The 23,224-nt window shown below is 44.4% G+C and overlaps 1 protein-coding gene across 1 annotated transcript in view; it reads left to right on the forward strand.

Moving 5' to 3' along the window:
* LOC122541902 (PH and SEC7 domain-containing protein 1-like) overlaps positions 1 to 23,224 on the forward strand; it is a 169,900-nt gene that overhangs the window by 12,666 nt on the left and 134,010 nt on the right. Inside the window, 2 exon segments of the mRNA XM_043679086.1 lie at positions 5,680 to 5,754; positions 15,248 to 16,269. Coding sequence (XP_043535021.1) covers positions 15,328 to 16,269 — 942 coding nt within the window. The 5' untranslated portion in view covers positions 5,680 to 5,754; positions 15,248 to 15,327.

Here is a 23,224-nt window from a genome sequence, read left to right on the forward strand (position 1 = left end):
ACAGCTGAAAATGTGTTGCTGGAAAAGCGCAGCAGGTCAGGCAGCATCCAAGGAACAGGAGAATCGACGTTTCGGGCATAAGCCTTGCTGAAGAAGGGCTTATGCCCGAAACGTCGATTCTCCTGTTCCCTGGATGCTGCCTGACCTGCTGCGCTTCTCCAGCAACACATTTTCAGCTCTGATCTCCAGCATCTGCAGACCTCACTTTCTCCACAACTCCATTAACAAGTACACAGATTTGGACCCCATTTTACCAATCTCTCAGAAATAGAAATAGAACCAGAAATGATATTATCCACTACAACAAACTGAGACAGATAAATAGCAAGTGGGACAGAACACCAATGCTTCACTGGAGGCTCACTGATGATGTTACTAAGCATGGTGACGAAACGTCTGAGAACAAATCTACCAGCTCAATGAGCAAACGTACAACCTGAGCTCCAAACCTTCTCCAAATCCTCGCGTACAGGGATATTGTCGGGACGAGAGGGTTTGAGCTATAGGGAGGGGCTGAATAGGCTGGGGCTTTTTTCCCGGGAGAGGTGACCTGTAGTTTATAAAATTATGAGGGGCATGGATATAGTGAACAGACAAGGTCTTTTCCCCAGGATAGGGGAGTCCAAAACCAGAGGGCATAGGGTTAAAGACTTGAAGGGTAACTTTTTCACACAGAAGGTGGTGTGTGTATGAAAGGAGCTGCCAGAGGAAGTGGTGGAGGAATGGTACAATTACAGCATTTTAAAAGGAATAGGAAGGGTCGAGAGGGATACGAGCCAAGTACTGGCAAATGGGTCAAGGTCAGATTGAGATGTATCGTTGGTGCAGATGAGTTGGACGGATGGGTCTGTATGACTCTATGACCCTGAGTCCAGTGACGACTCTTCAGAACAGAACAGGTGTGAACTCAAGTCATTGAGTGTATTTAAGGTAGAGATAGATAGGTTCTTGATTGTAAGGGGATCAAGGATTATGGGTAGAATGCAGGAGAATGGGATTGTGAAACATATCAGCCATGATTGAATGACGGAACTGAATTGATGGGCTGACTGGCCTAATTTGACTCCTGTATCTTAAGGTCTTATGCTTGCCCAGCTGCCCGCGACCCAGTGAAACCTCTTCAAACCTCTCATCTTCAGATTGTCTTGTCTACCTTATTCTCTGCACGCTACGTGCCAGCTGATCCCCCCATTTCTGATCACTCATGACTACCCTGGTAGCTCTGTTCCACCCGTTGTCTGATTTTCAGTACGTGGATTCCCACTCTCTGGAATTCTAATGCCAACCCAGTTAAGTTTTTGGTCGAAAATCTCACTTACATTGATGTCTGTTTTCTATCTCTTCAAACCCCAGGACAGGCCACAGACCTCCGCTGGGTGAAGAACTCTGAGGTGTACATGCAATTAATGAGAGATTCTGGGACTTGTGCTCCTGACGTGGACTGATCCACACTGGGACGGTGTACCAGGCTTCGCTTGCACAGCTCTAACAAGCGCATATATGTCATTGGGGTTCAGAAGATTGAGGGGGGTGCTTATAGAAACCTTTAAAACTATGTAGGCAATAGATAAGATAGAAACAGATAGGTTGTTTTCACTGCCTGGTTAAACTAGAACTGTGTGGCATCGCCTCAAAATAGGAGGAGCAGATTTTGGACTGAGTTTAGGAGGAATGTCTTCACCCAAAGGGTTGTGAATCTGTGGAATTCCCCGCCCAGTGAGGCAGTTGAGGCTACCTTGTTGAATGGTTTTAAGGCAAAGGTTGGTTTTTGAACCAGTTGGAACTGACTCTACGGAAAGGCCATGATCTTATTGAATGGCGGAACAGGCTTGGAGGCCCAGATGGCCTACTCCTGCTCGTTCTACTGTTCTCTGGAAGTGTGATTGCGAATTTTTCTTTTGGAATCCCTACAGTGTGGAAACAGGCCATTTGGCCCAATAAGTTCACACAGACCCTCTGCACAGTAACCCACACAGATACAGCACCGAACATTATGGGCAATTTAGCATGGCCAATTCACCTCAGCCATACATCTTTGGACTGTGGGAGGAAACCAGAGCACCCAGAGAAAGCCCACGCAGATACGAGGAGAATGTGCAAACTCCACACAGTCGCCTGAGGCTGGAATTGAACCCAGGTCCCTGGCGCTGTGAGGCAGCAGTGCTAACCACTGAGCCACTGTGCCACCCGTATCCATGAAATGTATCCATAATAAATGTCTGGTGTTATTTCTGACCCTCTGACACTTTAACTGGAAGATTCTGATATTGGGAGTGTGGTGCTGGAAAAGCATAGCAGGTCAGGCAACATCCTGACCTGAATTCCTGAAGAAGGGCTTTTGCTTGAAACGTCGATTCTCCTGCTCCTCGGATGCTGCCTGACCTGCTGTGCTTTTCTAGTAACACACTCTCGACGCTGATCTCCAGCGTCTGCAGTCCTCACTTTCTCCTGGATTTTGGGATTGACCCTGCGTTTGGGTCGGTTGTACAGATATTCAAAGTGCTGTGCCAGCACGTACACATGCATGCATCTGATACTACCTGGGGAAAGATTGGGACACATAGATAGGGGCGCCTACTCTGTTTTCATACCCTCCTCTACATTTGATCATTGTTGTGTTGGCCCTAGTGGATAATACTTGTTTATTTTTCTTTTAATCAGTAACCCAGGCGATTTGGTGGTGGTAAATTTAAAATTGAGAGAGGTGTTGTAGCATCTCTGAGCAGGAGAGAAACAAAGAGCAGATAGGGCTCTTGTCATGTGACAGTGGTCATGTCCCTTCCTCTGGGTCAGAAAATCTGGACTCAAGTAGGGGGGCAGATGGTGGCTCAGCAGTTAGGGTTCAATTCCACCCTCTGGCGGCTGTCTGTGTTAAGTTTACACATTCTCCCCGTGTCTGCGTGGGTTTCCTCCGGATGCTCCATTTTCCTCCCACAATCCAAAGATGTGCTGGTTATGTGGATTGGCCATGGGAAATTGCCCATAGTCTCTAGGGATGTGCAGGCTAAGTGGATTAGCCATTGGAAATGCAGAGTTAGGAGGCTGTGTCTGTGTGGGATGCTCTTTGCGGGGTCATTGCAAACTCGATGGGTTGAATGGCCTCTTTGTAGGGGTTCTATGATTCTAGGTTCTTCCTGCTATGGAGGTGTGTCATAAAATGTCAAAAGGGTTAATTAAAGATAAGAACCAGTTTCCACCTGGGTGGTGTTGGGCTATGGAAGGGAAACATCACTCCATGTTGAACAGAGAGCAGCTCCTGCTTCTTCTCATCCTGCATGGACATTTACCAGGAACTGTGGTGGGTGTATTGCAATGAACCTCCTCCTCTCATGTTCAAGGAACAAGGGGAGTGAGTCCAGAGCTTGTAAACGTCCAACCGACTGAGATACCAGATAGGTAACAAAGGTGGCTGTCTGACTTCAGGAGAACGAGAGGTGAGAGGAAGCAGTAGGACATGGCCTTTTGAAACAGTGATGCTTGCCTCTGATTTAACATGTTTATTGCTCCCTTTCATACAGTGTCCACCCTGGGTGCTCTCTGCTTGCAGCACACTTCAGGATAATGTCATCATCTTCAACATGAGGCTTTCTCTCCATGTTTCTCTCCTCTCTGACCTACAGGAATAACTTTTTAACTTTTGGTGGAAGAGATACCAGAATGACTATAACGCACCCTGCCCAATCTCGTTCCCATTTGTCTCAAATTTAACTTGTGCCCAGGTCCTCATTGAATTCTTCACTATCAAGATAGAAAATGGGAGAGAGAGAGAGAGAGAGAGAGAGTCAGTGGGCTACAGGGTTAACACTGACTACAGCTAATACAGGGGTGCTCCAAATCAGAGACCAGAGGACCCAGACTGAGAAAAGAGGCAGAGATGACATTGGAAAAACATGCAAAAGGTTATAATCCAGACCTGCTGCTTGAAGGATGGTATACATGTATTCAGTGATAATCTTTGAAAGGGGTTCGGAAAAATACTCAGAGACAAGTTTTTTTGTTTGTTGTTCATTCATGTAATGTGTGCGTTGCTGGGTGGGCCAGCAGTTATTACACATCCCTAATTGTACTTGAACTGAGTGGTTTATTTAGCCATTTTGGAGGAAAGAGTCAATCACATTGCTGTGGGTCTGGAGTTACATGTAGACCAAGCCATGTAAAGATGGCAGATTTCCACAAGACATAGGGACAGAATTAGGCCATTCAGCCCATTGAGTGAGTCTTCTCCACTATTCAGTCATGGCTGATCTGTTTCTCAACTCTACTCTCCTCCCTTCTCCATGTATCCCTTTATCCCCTTGCCAATCAAGAACCTATCTCTCTCTGTCTTAAATGCACTCAATGACTTGGCCCCCACAGCGACCTGGGCAACGAGTTCCACCTATTCATCATCCCCTGGCTGAAGCGATTCCTCCTCATCTCAGTTCTAAAGGGTCAGGCCTTCACTCTGAGGCTGTGCCCTCGGGTCCTAGTCCCTTCTACTCACAGAAACATCTACTCTATCCAGATCTCTCAGTATTCGGTAAGTTTCAATCAGACTCAACCCCCCTGCCCTCCTTCTTCAATCTTCAATGAGAGAAACACAAGCAGACGCCCACTCGAGAACACACTTGGCCAGACTGCAACGTGCAGGTTATTTATGGATGTCGTACTAATAGCAATGTGGCATTAACCCCACAGCACGGTGGCACAGTGGTTAGCACTGCTGCCTCACAGCGCTTGAGACCCGGGTTCAATTCCCGCCTCAGGCGACTGACTGTGTGGAGTTTGCGCATTCTCCCCGTGTCTGCGTGGGTTTCCTCCGGGTGCTCCGGTTTCCTCCCACAGTCCAAAAAAGATGTGCAGGGTCAGGTAAGGGGTAAATGTAGGGGTATGGGTGGGTTTCGCTTCGGCGGGTCGGTGTGGACTTGTTGGGCCGAAGGGCCTGTTTCCACACTGTAATGTAATGTAATCTAATCTAATCTAATCTAATCTAAACTATATCGAGAACACACCCAGATTTCTCAATCCTTCATTCCTAGGATCAGCACACCCTTCTTTTGATACTCTGTCCCTTAAAGATGTTAATAAACCAGATGAGTATTCATTTCAAGTTACATGGTTGCTATTATGCTAACTTTTAATTCTATTTTTTATTGAATTCAAACCCGTGTTATCTGAATGTTCATCTGGGATTTTATGGTTACTAGTTTGGATTACTAATATTGCAAGATACCACTGTCTGTAAGGAGAATGAATGAGACTAACTGGATTGCTTTTTCTAGGGAATTAGCACTTCTGGGATAGCTTAGCTATGGTTGTAAACATCACAGAAAGAGGCCATTTGGCCCATCAGGCCTGTACCGGCACTCTCGAGGAGCTATCAATTTCAACCCCTTCCTGCTGCACTTTCTTAAAAGCACTGTTATGTTTTGTTCCCTTTTTCAAATCTATATCGAATTTCCTTTGTGCAAGTTATTATTGGATCTGCTTTCACTGCCCTTTCAGATGATAATCTGCTGCATAGAAAATTTCATTTCCCCCCCTCCCCCCCCTTTGATTTATTTGTAAATTATTATAAAAACCGTCTCCACTGGTTACTAGCTCTTCTCTCAACAGCAACTCTTTCTCCCGGTCTGTTCTATGAAAAGCCCTTCGTGATACTTGAGTAATTGCTCATTCCTGTTTTATTAATGCATCCAGAGTGAAAGAATGCAGAGGGCTTTGTGATTCCTGCTGGACTAGGAGCTTTCACTAGGGAAATGGAGAGATTACAAGGTAAGTGCTGCAGCAGAACTGGGTTAATGCCACATTGCTATTAGTACGACATCCATAAATAACCTGCACGTTGCAGTCTGGCCAAGTGTGTTCTCGAGTGGGCGTCTGCTTGTGTTTCTCTCATTGAAGATTGAAAACCCACCCCCATTCTTCTCATCCATCTCTTGTCTGTCTGCCAGAACAGACTCCGAAGCTGCCCAGCTGGTTATTGTTGTGCGTGGAAGTGAGGAGAAGGAAAAACTTCTTTTTACATTCTCTTGAAAAATTTAGATCATTTTTAAAGAATGAGACCCTTTGATTTGTCACAACAACAGCTCATGTTTTCACTGACTGGCTGAATTGAGAATCCGAGATCTCTCTTGTTCCACTCTCTCGATCTCTCACGTGATGAGAGACAAAATAAACTGGTGAGATCTTTGGTTTCCACCAGTGAGAATGCCTCATAATTTACCATAACTGACCTCCAGTCCTTCTCAAAGGACCTGTCTGACATAAATCTCCGACAGCAGTTAAACAGAACTAAGAATACACAGTGCTCTTTCCGCATCCCTGAAGTAGATGTTTCTAGTTTGGCGATCCGAGTGCAAATTGTGCCTGAAATAATGCCTTTTGAGGGGTGTTTTGTACTCTTTATCCCACTCCCTATCAATCCAAAACCATTGGCATGTTAATGAGCACAAAATAGACAGGTCCTTCATTAGTAAGGGGATGAAGGATTGCGGGGAGAAGGCAGGAGAATGGGGTGGAGAAACATATTCACCATTAAATGGCGGAGCAGACCCGATAGGCTGAATGGCCTAATTCTGCTGCTGTGTCATAAATCTGCCATGAATCAATGCAATTGGGTTTTATTTTTCTTTATTCATTCACGGGACGAGGGCGTCGCTGGCTAGGCAGCATTTATTACCCATCCCTAATTGCCAGAGGGCAGTTAAGAGTCAACCACATTGCTTTTCAAAAATATAGTGGGGAAAAAATTGCTTTGATTATATCTTGACGCATTAAACTGTGAGAACCTGGTGGAGTTTAATGGATAAAGCTAATTATGAGTTTATCCCAAAATTAGGCATTTTTAATCGTAGCATCAATCCATCAGATGCAAGTAACCCTGTTTTAAACTACTGGAAAATACTTTCGAAAAACATTTTAAGAATTCTTTCACAGGATGTGAATGTTGTGGACTAGGTTAGATTCTTTTTCCCAGCCAATGAGATGGTGTAGGTAAGCTGCATTGAACAGCAACATCTGGAGTCGTGTGGGTATATCTATCAGGGAGGGAGTTCCAGCATTTTCACTCAGTGACACTCAAGGAACTACACTGCATAATTTCCCCTTAGACTGGGGGTGCACTTTTTCACTTTCTCAATAAATTTAAAACAAATCACGTTCAAAAGTGTTTAATTAAAGCCTTGCTCACAAGGAAGTGATTTTAACAGGCTCCTTAAAACTCAAAAACAGGCGTTTGCTCAAATTCAAACTCATTTGACCTCTCTCCAGGTTTTAGTATTTCCTTTGAAGCTGATATCTGTTGAGATATGCTTTCACGTGGGCCACAACTATTATACAAAAGATAAACTCTTTTAATTCAACTGAGGTGAAACTTAAGTTAAAGAGGAGTGTCAGTCGTTAGCCTAGAATGTACCTTATTCAAGACGCTTTTTTAGCAACAGGTCATCTTGTAACCAAGGGGAACCCATCACTTTAAATGCTTAGTGTGTATGAGAAATAGTTGCCACATGTATCCAACCGTTGCTCAAAATGCCGAAGAAATTGGCTGCACACCTTGGCTTCATTACCACATAACTGTCGGTGTGTAAAATTTCCTGTTGGAAGTGAAAATAATCCCTCTCAGGTGGGCTCCATTAGAGTAGTTTAGACACTCCTTCAGCATTGTCTGTTAATAGTATTGTGCATATGTGTGTGTGTGTGTATGTCTCTCGGTCCATGTGCATTTATCTTACTCAGCATTCAGTTGGCTACACTTCAGTCCGTGAGATTACAATGGTTATCTCCAGTTGTTTTACAGCGTGTTCTACTGAGACTGCCAAATTGAACATGGTGCATTTTGTAAAAGTCAGACCATACAGAAATTATGGAAAAGCCCAAAAATCGTCTTGAGCACATCAAATAGCCTAATGCCCCAGTACAGAAACCTGGGAGAGCTTGCAGGATATCTATCTTTTGTAATGTGGAAGCAGGCCATTCGGGCTATCGAATCCACATCGACTCTGCAAAGAACATCCCATCCAGACCTGCCGCGCCCGCTACTCTATCCTTGTAACCCTGTATTTCCCATGGCTAATCCACCTAGTCTGCACGTCCCTGGACACTATGGGCAATTTAGCATGGCCAATCCACCTAACCTGCACATCTTTGAATTCAGTACAGCAATTCTAATATTGTATAAATAATTATGAATACCATCAACAGACATCTTCAGACTGCTTTATTGTAGTAGGACAGCTTAATCGTCTTGGAATAGTCTCACCTGCTATTCCAGATGAAGATTTTACGAAGATGTGATCAGGATGCATTTTGAAGTATGGGTGCCATAAGTTTAGTTAATTTGTCTTGGAGACCTGCAGTTCTGGTTGAATAGATTGTGTCTAGATTCAGAAGGGTTCAGAAGAGATTTCTAAAGATGATGCCAGGATTGTAGGGTTTGAGCTATAGGGAGAGGCTAAATAGGCTCAGCTTATTTTCTCTGGGGCATCAGAGGCTGAGGGATGACCTTATAGAGGTTTATAAAATCATGAGGGGCATGGATAGGGTGAATAGACAAGTTTCTTTTTCCCAGGATAGGGTAGTCCAGAACTCAAGGACATAGTTTTAAGATGAGAAGGGAAAGATTTAAAAGGGACCTGAGCAGTACGTTTTTCACGCAGAGGGTGGTGCGTGTATGGAATGAGCTGCCGGAGGAAGTGGTGGAGGCTGGTACAATTACAATATTTAAAAGGCATCTGGATGGGTATATGAAGGAAGAGTTTAGAGGGATATAGGCCAAGTGCTGGCAAATAGGACTTGATTTATTTAGGATATCTGGTCAGCATGGATGAGTTGGACTGAAGGGTCTGTTTCGGTGCTGTACATCTCTGTGACTCTATGACTTTACAAGGAGAGATTATCTCAACTGGTTTGCATTCCCTGGAATTTAACAGATTATCAGGATTATTTGATTAAAGCCTTAAAAGATTAAAAGGAATAAATAAGGCAAATGGAGGGAAATTATTGTGACTGTTGGGACAGTCTGAGGCAGGGAAGGGTGGGATAGGTGCATGGGGAGCTTCACAGGTGGTGAAATCGACAGGTTAGAGCTAGATGTTTCATGTGGAAAATCAGGAAACACCTTTACACAGAGTGGTAGAAGTTTGGAATGCTGTTGCGGAAATGGCAATTAATGTGAGAATAATTGATCATTGGAAATCTGAGATCGATGAATATTTGTTACCTAATAATATTAAGGCCAGGGTTGGTAGATGGAGTGTGGTGTTAGACCAGCCATGACCTTTTGAAAGATGGAATAGGCTCAGGGAGCTAAATTACCTCTTCTTATTCCCATGTTGGAGTGGCATTAACCCTTTGGCTGCCATTGTAGAGAAGGTATCTCTTTCTTCAGTTTTCTCTGTCAGCCTACCGCTGAGGGTTCACAACTGCTTCACTCAAGATCCTTCTGTAAGCTCGGACAATGAGCATTGACAACTAGTTAACCTTCATCAGCTACTCCAGCCATCACTGAATGTCCAAACGTGTAACACGTGGGCATACAAACTTACCCACACAATGTTTCTTTATTCATTCACGGGATGAATGCATTTTTTGCCATCCCGAATTGTCCAGAGGGCAGTTAAGAGTCAACATTGTTGTGGGTCTGGAGTCATATGTAAGCAAGTGTGGGTAAGGAGTGTGCTGGCAATCCTGTCCCAGCAGCGATCAGACTGGCTTGGCATCTCCACAAAATGTGCTATTTAGAGTCATAGAATTGTACAGCACAGAAACAGACCTTTCAGTCCAACTCATCCATGCCAACCAGATATCCCAACCTAATCTAGTCGCATTTGCCAGCACTTGGCCCATATCCTTCTAAACCTGTCCTATTCATATACCCATCCCAGATGCCTTTTAAATGCTGCAATTTTACCAGCCTCCACCACTGCCTCTGGCAGCTCATTCCATACATGTACTACCCTCTGTGTGAAAAAGATGCCCCTTACGTCTCTTTTAAATCTTTCCCCTCTCACCCTAAACCTATGCCCTCTAGTTCTGGACTCCCCAATGCTGCAATTGTACCAGCCTCCACCACTGCCTCTGGCAGCTCATTCCATACATGTACTACCTCTGTGTGAAAAAGATGCCCCTTACGTCTCTTTTAAATCTTTCCCCTCTCACCCTAAACCTATGCCCTCTAGTTCTGGACTCCCCCAACCCATTGAAAAGACTTTGTCTATTTATCCTGTCCATGCCCCTCATGATTTTATAAACCTCTATAAAGTCACCCCTCAGCCACCGACGCTGCAGGGAAAACAGCTCCAGCCTGTTCAGCCTCTCCCTATAGCTCAAATCCTCCAACCCTGGCAACATCATTGTAAATCTTTGCTTCTCCTTTCGCGCTTTTAAAAATTCATTCACAGGATGTGGGTGTCACTCATTAGGCCAATGTTTATTGCCCATCCCTAATTGCCCAGAGGGCAGTTAAAAGTCAACCACAATGTTGTGGGCGTGGACTCACAGGTAAAGGTAACAGTTTCCTTCCCTAAAGGACATTAGTGAACTAGATGGGTTTTTCTAACAGTTAGCATGGTTATCATGGGACTCTTCATGCTAGATATTTATTGAGTTCAAATTCCACCATCTATCATGGGGGGGATTTGAACCCAGGTCCCCAGGACATTATCTGGGTCTCTGGATTAATAGTCCCAACTTCCCATGGCAGAGCCACAAAGTAATGATCTCCATTGAACTCCCTGTATTGTTGCCTTTGTTGCTGAATTCCACACTTGGTAGTTCACCCACCCACTGTTGCAAGTCTAGCCTTCTAGTTAGCACAGGATGTATGGGAGTATTGAGAGCAAAGAATGCTCGGTAATTGTAGTTAATGGTTCTCTCCGTTTCAGACCTTGATTTTTGTGCTGGGTTGGTCAATATTCTGAAGCCTCTATTATCTGTTGCACACTATCTGTCAGACTTTATTCCTCTCACGGTTAATCCCAGTCAACATCCTCTCACGTGACTTGATGATACTAATCAGGATTAAATCAACTTCAATCACAGTTCATTCTCATGGATGCAATGTAAACAGTTCTGGGGGGGGGGGGGAGCGGCGGTCTCAGCTGTTCTCCCTATAATCCTAGGACTGTTTGAGCTGTGTCACAGCAGTTTACAAGATGTTTGCCTGAGAGAGGTCCTGTTGCTATTTTGCGATTCACTTTAAACAAGCTGATTCATATTGCATGATGATGTGCTGACATGGGGTCTGGAGATTTGTTCAGACACTTGTAAAATCCAGTTTTGTTCCAGTCGAATGCCAACAGCTAGCTGTCCGGTTTTACCCTGGTCCTTTTTGAGTTTTGAGTTTGTGCTTGTTTGATCATTTTAGCCGTGCTGTACCTATACCCGATATACAAGGTAGTCGAACAGAAACTATTTGTAGAGGCAAAGGTTTGGGATTGTTCTTCTGGGATCGTCTACCACTGCAAAATGACACAAGAAAGCAAGACTTGTGTTTAGATGGGAAGTGATGGCCGAGTAGTATTATCGCTGGACTGTTAATCTAGTGACCCAGGTAATGGTCTGGAGATGTGGGTTCAAGTCCTGCTGTGGCAGATAGTGAAGTTTGAAGTCAGTAAAAAATCTAGAATTGAGAATCAAATGATGACCATGAAATCATTGTCAATTTTCAGGAAAAACCCATCTGGTTCACTTATGCCCCTTTAGGGAAGGAAACTGCCAGCCTTACCTGGTCTGCATGACATGTGACTCCAGACCCACAGCAACGTGGTTGGCTCTTAACTGCCCTCTGGGCAATTAGGGATGGGCAATAAATGCTGCCTAGCCAGTGACACCCTCATTCTGTGAATTAATTTAAAAAATAAATTATTTAGCAATTTTCACAGCCTCAAGATGTTCCAAAGTTCTTTAGAACTAGTGAAACACCTTTTGATTTGGAGCTTCTGCTACACTGGTATAGCAGCCAATTTATTCACAGCCAGGTCCCACGAATGGAAAAGACAGATTTGGGTCAGGAAAGGTGAAGCTGAAATGTGATTGATGCAATCAACTATAACCCAGAATTATTGCACTTCAGCCAATGATGATGGCCAGACAGTCACTGGAGCAGCACTGGCTGGAGTAGGACTGTGGAGCCCTGTCGAATCCTTGGTTATAGCAGACTCCTTGGGAACTGCCTGGGAAATTGAATTATCTGATGAACAATTCCCATGTGTCTGAAACATTTCAAAAGAGTTCACTAAAGCTGGAGAATTCAAAGGGTTCCGACTTACTTAGTAGTTACCCAGGAAAAGTTAGAGGATTAAAATCTACTCTAACTCCTGCATAACTATTGACCCATCAAACCTGGACCCCTGACTCCAAGTCCTGGGGCATTCCCCAGTTGAACCTTCTGCCCTGACCTGACCCTGTCTTACTCTGTCAGCCTAACTCTGTTCTCCCCTTCGCCCACTGTGAGATCCAACACCCACATCCCTCCTGACCACCCCCAGACCTGACAACTGCCTAACCCCTGACTTACCTTAAGCTCTCGTTCACAACTAGCCACTTGCCATGCTACCCCATCTCTCCCCCAAATGGGCATGGCTTCTGTGAAGTTTTCCCCAGTGGTTGGATTTGTGGGTTTGTCTGGAGGGAGGTCCCTGTCCAGCGATCTCCAGCAGGGAATATTGAAAGGTAATTGAGTAAATTTTATTCCAGTCAGGGTCGGAAAGATTGTTTCTGACCCTGACTGGTCTAGATATTTCAATGTGTTTTCAAACACTGAATGCTTTGGTACTGACCTAGTGAACCATACCACGTGCATTCTTCTGTCACAAATAATTATTCGCCAAGGAATTTTTGAAAGTCGTTTTTTTTTATATTGCATGTATTTTGGGAACAGTTTGAAGTATTGAGACTTTTGCTCCACTGTGTTTTAGAGCACAGCTAATTTTATTTAGAAAGTGTGTTGGAGCAGCACTGGGTTTAATATATCTCAGGCTGCTTTAGAAAAATTGTAAATGCGGACTTAGATTTCAATTATCTTTAATAAATTTGGAAACCTGTTCAATTAGATATAAATGCAGTTCAGAGGCATGTCACCTTGTGAATTTTCACCACCTTTGTACAAACATACGAATCTTGAGTATCGGAGTCATGTTGCGGTTGGACTGAATGTTGGTGAAATCTGTTCTGGATTGCTGTGTCCAGTTCTGTTATAGGAAGGGTATCCTTACAATGGAGAAGGTTCAGAAAAGATTTACCAGGATGTTGCTGGGAATGGAGGGTTTCAGAGACAAAAATGGACTGGGACTTTTTCTCACTGGAGCATAGGAGGTTGAGGAGTGACTTTATTGAGGGCTGTAAAATCATGAGAGGCATGGATGGGGTAAAATGACGAGAGTATTTTTCCCTAGGGTCTGGGAATTCAAAACTAGGGGGCATTTTTTAAAAGTGACAGGAGAAAAATTTAAAAAGGATGAGGAGCAACTTTTTTTACACAGAGGGTGTGGAAGAAACTGCCAGAGGAAGTGGTGAATGCAGGTACATTTACAACATTTTAAAAAGATGTTTGGATAAGTTCATGAATAGGAACGGTTTGGAAGGATGTGGGGAAAGTGCAGGCAAGTGGGATTAGTTTAGTTTGGGATTGTGGTTGGCATGGACTGGTTGGACTGAAGGGTTTGTTTCCGTGCTGTATGACTCCATGAATTAGGAGTGAGAATAGCCCATTCAGCCCTTCTAAACTACTTCACCATTCAATAAAATCATGGCTGATCTGTGAATCCATATTCCCATTTACCACTGATAAGGTTAGTTTGTTGTCAGGCAACAAAATCAATGTACCTCACCTTCAAACTGTTCAAATACTCTATCTCCTCTGCCTTCTGAGGCAGGGAATTCCAAATTCACACAATACACCAAGAGGATAAAGAATTCTCCTCATCCCTGTCAGCTACCCCTGATTTTAAAATAGTCTCTCCTGGTTCTGGACTGAGCCACAAGAGAGAGAGAATCCTTTCCACATTTACCTTGTCCAGATCATTCAGGGTCTTACATAAACTTTAACAAACCAATCCTCGCTCTTGAAAACTCCAGCCTGTCCAACATTTCCTCATTCTCTTCATTCCAGCTATCAACCTTATCTTTTATATTCTTCCTTTGAACATGAACATCAAAGCTGCACATTGGTGAGATGTGGTCTTACCAATGCCTTGGATAACCTATATAGGTTGTGACTGCAGACATACTTCAAACTAGTAAACAGTCAATGGGAGTAAACAGTCAGTGGGATCCCTACAATGTGGAAATGGGCCATTTGGTCCAACAAGTCCACATTGACCCTCCGAAGAGCATCCTCCCAGACCCGTCTGGATTACCCTGCATTTCCCATGGCTAATCTACCTAACTTGCACACCCCTGTACACTCTGGGTAATTTAGCGTGGCCAATGCACCAAACCTTTGGATTTTGGGAGAAAACCCCAGAGAACTCAGAAGAAACCCACACAGACATGGGGAGAATGTGTAAACATCACACAGACAGTCACTCGTGGGTGGAATTGAACCCAGGTCCCTGGCGCTGTGAGGCAGCAGTGCTAGTCACTGAGCTACCATGCCAATGGCAATATCAGTGGAGTAGTAATCCAGAAACCCAAGCTAATGGTCTGGGAATATGGATTCAGATCCCACCATAGCAGCTGGGGCAATTTAAATTCAATTAATACATCTGGAATATAAAGCTTCTCTCTATGGTGGTGACTGTCATAACAATCATTGATTATTATGAAGGCCCATTATCTTGCTTTAGAGCAAAGAGATCTGCCATCCTTACTTGGTCTGGCCTACATGACGGTAATGAAGTTGACTCTTAACTGCCAGCTAAAATTACGCAGGGATGGGTAATAAATACTGACCTTACCAGCAATGCCCATGTCTCAAGAAGGTATACACAAAAGGTTGTGTACAGGTGGAGAAAAAGCAGAGTGAACATTTCGATTCCATGACCTGTCTTCAGGGTTCTGAACCCAAAACATTCTGCTTTCTCTCTCCACAAATGGTGCCAGACCTGCTGAGTTTCTACAGCAATTTGTTTCTATTTCAATTTCCAGTATCCACAGTCCATTTTGTTTTGAGTTGTGTGAAAGTTGAGCTTCCTGATTGGACTTAATAGGGTTACAGAGTTCAAACCCTTTATTGACTGCACTGGGGTCAATGTTATAGTTGGGTTCCATGCTAATTAATAGGTTGATGGTGTTTGTCAGTAACATCTTCCTTGGATTTTCCTAGGTTGGGGAATTGGATCTCAGCATGCAGTGCCCACTGTTCCTGCTTCCTATTAGCTGGCGATTGGCATAGATTCATACCAAATGGCACAGGATACAAGAGTGATGACCTTCTACATGGAGCTGAGAACAGATCCTCCTGGGCACTGTGCCATCACACCTCCAGGATCACTGTACCATGATGAGCCCAGCCCTGCTCAGTCTGGTGCCAATACCCGATCGCCATGCTTTCTCTCACCCGTCGCGCCATCCTGTACACAGCGACGCAGTCTGCCGCCGGATACAAAGATGGATTTCCTGGGCTTTCCTGGTTGCAAGAAGGGCACAGCCTCACTCGTTCGCACACAATCAGAAACCAATCCCTTTCGGGAATTTGCCCCAGCTAGCTCTGGGAGGTCCACTGCCCCGACCTCTCCGGTATGCATCAGGACTCACCCGTTCTGCCCAGTTACCTTGGAGAATACTATGGGCGGTGACACCAGAGGTAGAAGCTCAGTAGTTACTTTCAGCTACATCGAAAAGGCCAGAGTTAAAACTGTTGTGAACCCTTTCAATGTGTCTGTGCTTCCTCAGGGAGTGAAGCTGGCTGGCATGGGGCAGGGATCCTCCATTGGATGGAAAAGTCCCCAGACTAGTCACAAGGTATCTCATGGGATAATATCAATGCCAACTCCGATGGAGAGTTTTGACACAAGGGTGAGCACAGTGTCTGTGGGAAGCTGCCGTGAGCCTTCGAATAGCCTCATTCCCAATCGGAGTTTGCTCTCCTCGGTTGGGAGCGCGAGCCAAAGATATTCTGATGCTGCAGCTCAAAGTCCGTGCCCTGGAGGGAAAAGACCACAGTCTGGGAATGAACTGCGTCAAGGGTATCCTTCAAAGCAAGTCTGCACAAAGACTCTGGACTTGGGAACAAATCTAATGACTGTGGCTACCCCCAATAAAACATCGAGTAACCACAGCATTGCTGCCATTCCCTGCGTGAATCCCATAGGAAGAGAAATCCCAAACAGTCCCGGCCTCAAACAGGTACGTCCTGCTAAAAGAATGAATGAATGAATGAGCTTTATTGCTTCTGATCTATCCAGAGAATTAAATTGAATAATCTTCTGTGTAAACGGGGTAATAGTAGAGCAGCTTTGAGACCCCAGAAATGGGTAATAGTGGGAAGGTTGGATGGTGGGCCCCATCTCTCTCATTTTGTCAACGTTGCTGTCTCGGTGAGTATGGTATTGTGAAGGAGCAGAATTCACCCTTTGCTCTGAATACCAGCTACAGCAAACTATATATTACGGTAAGACATTAAAATGTGAAACTTGTTTGGTAATCACCGTCAATTCTGAATGAAAATGAACTGCATTGTGCGCCATCCAGCTGGGAGTGTGATACTGACCTTGCGAGAGCCATCAGATGGGAATTTAAACTATTCTGTGGTTATTTATTTCCCCTAACACTGATGTTTCACCACTGAGCTCCCCATCAATAGCCCGCACACTCCAAACATTCATCACTTGACCCGGCTATACTCGACTGATCACAGTCTATGTTTTCTGGCCCACTCCAAGTGAATCATTCATCTGTGTTATCTACCTATACAAAGAGTGAATATTTTTTATTTCAAAACTATACTTGATCCATAAAAAATATTTTTATATATAGTCACAAATGCAGTTTGGTTCTGCCAGATAATGTATGAAGAAAACAAGCAAACATTGGAGGTTAACACTATCCAAACATTCAAAAAGTGCCAAGTTAAAGAGTGGCGCTGGAAAAGCACAGCAGGTCCGGCAGCATCCGAGGAACAAGAGAATCGATGTTTTGGGCAAAAGTTCTTCATCAGGAAGGTGGGGGTGGGGACGCGGGAAGTGTGTGTAAGGGAAGGGGTCTGAGAGAGAAGTATGAGGGGGAAGGTAGCTGGGAAGGCGATAGGTATATGCAGGTGGGGGGATGATGGTGATAGGTTGGTGGGGAGGGTGGAGCAGATAGGTGGGAAGGAAGATGGACAGGTCAAGAGGGAAGTGCCGAGTTGGAGGATTGGATCTGGGATGAGGTGGGGAGAGGGGAGATGAGGAAACCAGTGAAGTCAAAGGTGATGTGTCCTCCATCTCTGTAATGTTGCTTGCCAGGCCAGCTTGCACTCCTTGTGCCTGTTGTTGACTCCACGTTGGACCATTCCAATCCATTGCAGTGTGACCTACTGTAAAGCATAATTCAGCCCAACCAAAGCATCACTGTCATACTCACTGGGTCCTGGCCAATCTTCTGATTCGCCATTGGTTCCATTTTAAAATGATTGCTCTTATTTACATATTTAAATGTAAGCATAAGTTCAAGCCTTGGCTAGGTCCTGTTCTATAATGTCTCTGAGCTGCAGCTCACCAATGTCCTCTGTTCCTCTATTCCCTTGTGTGGTCTTCCCAATTCCCCATCATTAATGGGGGACACAGACAGCCATCAGGTTGGCATCTGCCCCTGACCATGCCACTCAATTTCACACCTGCTCTTTTTAAGATCTTCCTTTAAAGCTAGCTCAGTGACATTATCACCACACCACCATCTCCCCCAGTCTGCATTAATAGGTGGGTTTCTCAAATTTTTACTCACATTGACTAAATGAATCCATTCTCTCATTGGCTCAGTGGTTAGCACTGCTACCTCACAGTGCCAGGGACCTGGGATTGATTCCACCCTCAAGCAACTGTCTGTATGGTGTTTGCACATTCTTCCCGTATCTGCGTAGGTTTCCTCCGGGTGCTTGGGTATCCTCCCACAGTATAAGGATGTGCAGGTTAGGGGGATGAGCCATGCTAAATTGTTCAGTGTGCAGGCTAAGTGGATTAGCCATGGGAAATGTAGGATTACAGGGAATAATGTTGGGTGGGATGCTCTTCAGAGGGTTGGTGTGGACTCGAAGGGCTGAATGGCCTGCTTCCACACAGTAAGGATTCTATATCAATCCATTTCTTATTCTTGACAAAATGTAGAACCTGCTCCTTCCTCCTAGCTCCTGCTTGCTTTATGTTGTCTGTAGACACGCTAAGAAACATTTTGAGATCTCCTGAATTTGTGAAAGGTGCAATATAAATGGAAATTGCTCTTACGCTGAAAAACAGTTTTTAGTAAAAGCAAATGGTATTGGTGATCTTGGACCATCACAGGAGCAAGTGACAAAATCAAAATGCTGGAAATAAAAACAAAGTGCTGGAGAAACTCAGCAGGTCCAGCAGCATTTGTTGAGAGGGAAACAGAATTAATGTTTTGAATCTGATATGATCCTTCTTCTGAACCAAGAAACCATTGTTTGTTGTGGCCATAAGATATAGGAGCAGAGTTAGGCCATTTGGCCCATTGAGTCTGCTCTATCATTCAAACATGGCTGAAATACTTCTCAACCTCATTCTCTTGCCTTTACCCTGTAATCCTTAAACCCCTTAGTCATCAAGAACATATCTATCACCGTCTTAAAGACTCTTATTGGTTTGGCCTTCTGAAGCAGTGAGTTGCACAGATTAACCACCCTTGTGCTGAAGAAATTCCTCCTCATCTCAGTTCTAAAGGGTCATTCCTTCACTCTGAGGGTCCTACTAGTGGAAACATCATAGAGTAAGCGATTCATGGAGATGTACAGCACGGAAACAGACTCTTCGGTCCAATCTGTCCATACTGATCAGATATCCCATCCCAATCTAGTTCACCCCCTCTCCCCGCCGCCAACACCTGACCCATATCCCTCCAAACCCTTCCTATTCATATACCCATCCAGATGCCTTTTAAATGTTGCAATTGTACTAGCCTCCATCACTTCCTCTGGCAGCTCATTCCATACACATTTCACTCTCTGTGTGAAAGTATTGCCCTTTAGGTCTCTTTTATATCTTTACCCTCTTACCCTAAACCGATGCCCTCTAGTTCTGGACTCCCCCACCCCAGGGAAAAGACTTTGTCTATTTATCCTATGCATGCCTCTCATGACTTTATAAACCTCTATAAGGTCACCCCTCAGCCTCCAACGCTCCAGGGAAACCAGCCCCAGCCTATTCACCCTCTCCCTATAGCTCAAATCCTCCAATCCTGTCAACATCCTTGTAAATCTTTTCTGAACCCTTTCAAGTTTCACAACATCCTTCCAAAAGGATCTTCTCCACATCCACTCTATCCAGACCCCTTGATATTCTGTAAGTTACAATCCGATTCCTCTCACCCTTCTAGACCATAAGTCCATAACACAGGAGCAGAAATTGGGGCCATTCAATACATTGAGTTTGCTCCGCCAATCAATCATGGCTGATGAGTTTCTCAACTCCATTCTCCTGCTTTCTCCCTGTAACCCTTGATCCCCTTTTACAGTCAAGAACCTATCTATCTCAATCTGAACTATACTCCATGACCTCCACAACCTTCTGTGGTAGTGAATTGCATAGATTCATCACTCTCTGGCTGAAGGAGTTTGGGTATTTGTTGGATCGTAGATTACTGCCTGATTCTAGATCATTGCAAGCTGTTAGTTCAATGCTTATTTTCAAAATTGGATAACAGGGCATCATTACAAGGCTGCATTCTCACTGAGGGATTCTGTATACTGTGAGAACAAATCCGAGCATTGTCCAGATCTGGATATTGGATTACAAGCTCAAAGTCATTGCTTTCATCCTGTTTCTGAAAGATGCTGGTTGAGGAAGGTTTTATAACATCCCTGGGATTTGTGCTGATTATGTACTGCTGAACTCTTTTTTTGTGATTGTAAGTGGACAAAATAGAAGGAGTAATGGTGACCTAGTTCTTTCTGAATTACTGGGAATTGAATGCAGAGAGTCACTATGGTGACACTATGGTTTTAAAAGGTGTTTTTTTTTCCTGTTTGTTTTAACGAAGAGCATTTTGAGACAGAGGCAGCAGTGGTCTGCTTCAAGTCAATAAAGAAAGTAAGCTTGTAAGACCTTAGAGTTTTTTAAAAGCTGGAACAACAGAAGCATCCTGAATGGGTGGGGTCAAGCTCCACAGAACCAGGATTTTGAGTTCAGGTTTCAGTAGCTGTTTGGGTTGTGAAAAGCTGATACATCTCGGTCTCTCTCTTTGCTACAACAAAGGGTTCTCTTCCTGCTGCTAGAATTGAATGTGAGACAATCTGTTTTACTAAATTTGCAAGGGTGCGTCTATGGCAAATTGGAACAGTCAATGACAGCTTATTATTCTGTTACATTCCAATCAAGTTAAGTTATCCCAATCCTTTCTTTTGTTTGTATTTTAACCATAAAGTGTTATTTGCTTCAAGCCTTGTAGTTTGACCAATCAAATTGCACCTGGAACACAACACCTGACACGTCTTTTAAAATAAGAAAATGTTTGGGTCTGGGCTATCTCCTTGACATGTATTGATGAGGTTTGGTCTGGTCCATAACATTAGGTCTGGGCTATCTCCTTGACATGTATTGATGAGGTTTGGTCTGGTCCATAACATTAGTTAGTGAAGGTGTGCTGATGAGTAACATGGGAATGAGCTGACATTCAGCTAACATTGTAACACAGGCTCCTCAGAGTTTGGGATGAAGCTACATAGTTGGGTGAGCTTGGCTGAAGCTTTACAGTCCATTCAATGCACCAAGGCAATGGACTACAGACCCAAAAGGAGAGATGGGAAGCAGTTTTGGCTTCACTCAACGAGTTGTAACTCGGAATGTGCAACTGAAGTGGTAGAAGCAGAGTTGACAGCAGTTTTCAAATGGGAGAGAAAATCTCTGGTTCAGGGCTGAAAGGAGAACATAGAACATAGAAGAATACAGCACAGTACAGGCCCTTTGGCCCTCGATGTTGCGCCGATCCAAGCCCACCTAACCTACACTAGCCCACTATCCTCCATATGCCTATCCAATGCCCGCTTAAATGCCCATAAAGAGGGAGAGTCCACCACTGCTACTGGCAGGGCATTCCATGAACTCACGACTCGCTCATACGATCTTTCTACCATTCCAGGCAACATCCTGGTAAACCTCCTCTGCACCCGTTCCAGTGCCTCCTATAGTATGGTGACCAAAACTGCACACAATACTCCAGATGCGGCCGCACCAGAGTCTTATACAACTGCAACATGACCTCAGTACTCCGGAACTCAATTCCTCTACCAATAAAAGCCAGTATGCCATATGCCTTCTTCACCGCACTATTTACCTGGGTGGCAACTTTCAAAGATCTGTGTACATGGACACCAAGATCCCTCTGCTCATCCACCCTACCAAGTATCCGACCATTAGCCCAGTACCCCATCTTTTTGTTACTCTTACCAAAAGAGTGGTGGTGTTTAATTTGTTTAACAAGTAGTTCATGGAGAAGCCTTTTGGCCCCTCATGTCCCTGCTACTCCCTGCAAGAGAACCTCGCCTACTACCACCACCCCCTAGCCCTAAACATATGTCCCCTTCAGTTAATGATCCAATTTTTGAAACGCTATTCTTTCATGGCACGTGGGCATCACTGGCTGGGGCAGTATTTGTGCCCGTCCCTAGTTGCCCTTGAGAAGGTGGTAGTGAGCTGCCTTCTTGAATCGATGTAGTTCATGCACTGTAGGTAGACCCACAATGCCCTTAAGGAGGGAATTCCAGGAATTTTACCCTATGACATTGAAGGAACAGTGCTATATCTCCAAGTCAGGACAGTGATGACTTGGAGGGAAACTTCTAGTGATGGTGTTCTGATGTTTCTGCTGCTCTTGTCCTTCTTGATGGCAGTGAGCATGGGTTTGGAGCGTGATATCTGAGGATGCTTGGCAAATTTCTGCAGTGCATTATTAGGCCAATGCTGCACACTGCTGCTACTGTGCTTCAGCAGAGGAGAGTTAGCATTGAGATGTCATGCACAGTATCAAGCTTCTCGAGTGTTGTTGGGGCTGCACCCATCCAGGCAAGTGGGGAGTATTCCATCCCACTCCTGACTTGTGCCTTGTAGATGGTGGACAGGCTTTGGGGGGGGTCAGGGGGTGAGTTACTCGCCTCAGAATAACTAACTGTTGACCCAGTTCTCTTGTGAATAATTAGACCAGCTCTTTGAAAGACAGCTCAAGATGGGCCTAATGGCCACCTTTTGTGGTGTAGAATTTCATTACATGAGAGTGGTTGATGTTCAAGCTGGAAGGAAAGAAATGGAACAGACCAGTAGAAAACAAACCGTTTAATTCAGCTCCATCAGTTTCTCTTGTGATAACATCTCATGTCCATCAATAGATGCTGATTGGGAAATGTGAGGAGGTCTTAGTGAGGAGGAACAACTACCAATAAAGGTGTTCAGTGTGTATGCATTGTGAAGAAATTGCAGGGTGTTCCATACTCTGGACAAACAATCCTCCCTCCGTCTAAATCCTCAGTACCAATCTATCTGTCATTCATCTCCCTGTAGTTTGCAGCACCTTGCTGAAGGCTCGTAGTTGGAGGTGCTGTGGTAACGTATTTTTTACATGAACTTCCTGAGGAAGAGGTGGAGGCGGATATAGTTACAACATTTAAAAGACACTTAGATAAGTACATGAATAGGAAAGGTTTGGAGGGTTATAGGCCAGGAGGTATGCAGGTGGGACTAGTCTGCTTTGTGATTATGTTTGGCATGGACTGGTTGGACTGAAGGGTCTGTTGCTGTGTTTTATGACTCAAACTCTATATTATAGCTTGGACCTTTGGACAACGATGGTTGCGTCTCCAATGTTTTTTCCTGCCTGCCATTGGTGTGCTGTGGCAGAATTTTCAGACCTGTTAGGCTGTGTTATGAAGGTGTCTTCCTTGAACTTCAAGTCCTGGAGTGAGACTTGAACCCAGAGTTTCAGACTCCGAGGCAGGACACTACCCGTTGTGTCACAAGCCCTGTACCAGCTCGCTGAGTTAGCTGGATGGTATTTCCTTATTTCCAAACCTCTTTCTGATATTCTGTTGTTTCCAATGAACACGCGATTGTCCAACAATCTGGTATTAAAATCTGATCACAATGAGAGTAGGTCATTCAGC

The sequence above is a fragment of the Chiloscyllium plagiosum genome, chromosome 38 (assembly GCF_004010195.1).
Source record: "Chiloscyllium plagiosum isolate BGI_BamShark_2017 chromosome 38, ASM401019v2, whole genome shotgun sequence".
NCBI classification, from domain to species: Eukaryota; Metazoa; Chordata; class Chondrichthyes; order Orectolobiformes; family Hemiscylliidae; genus Chiloscyllium; species Chiloscyllium plagiosum.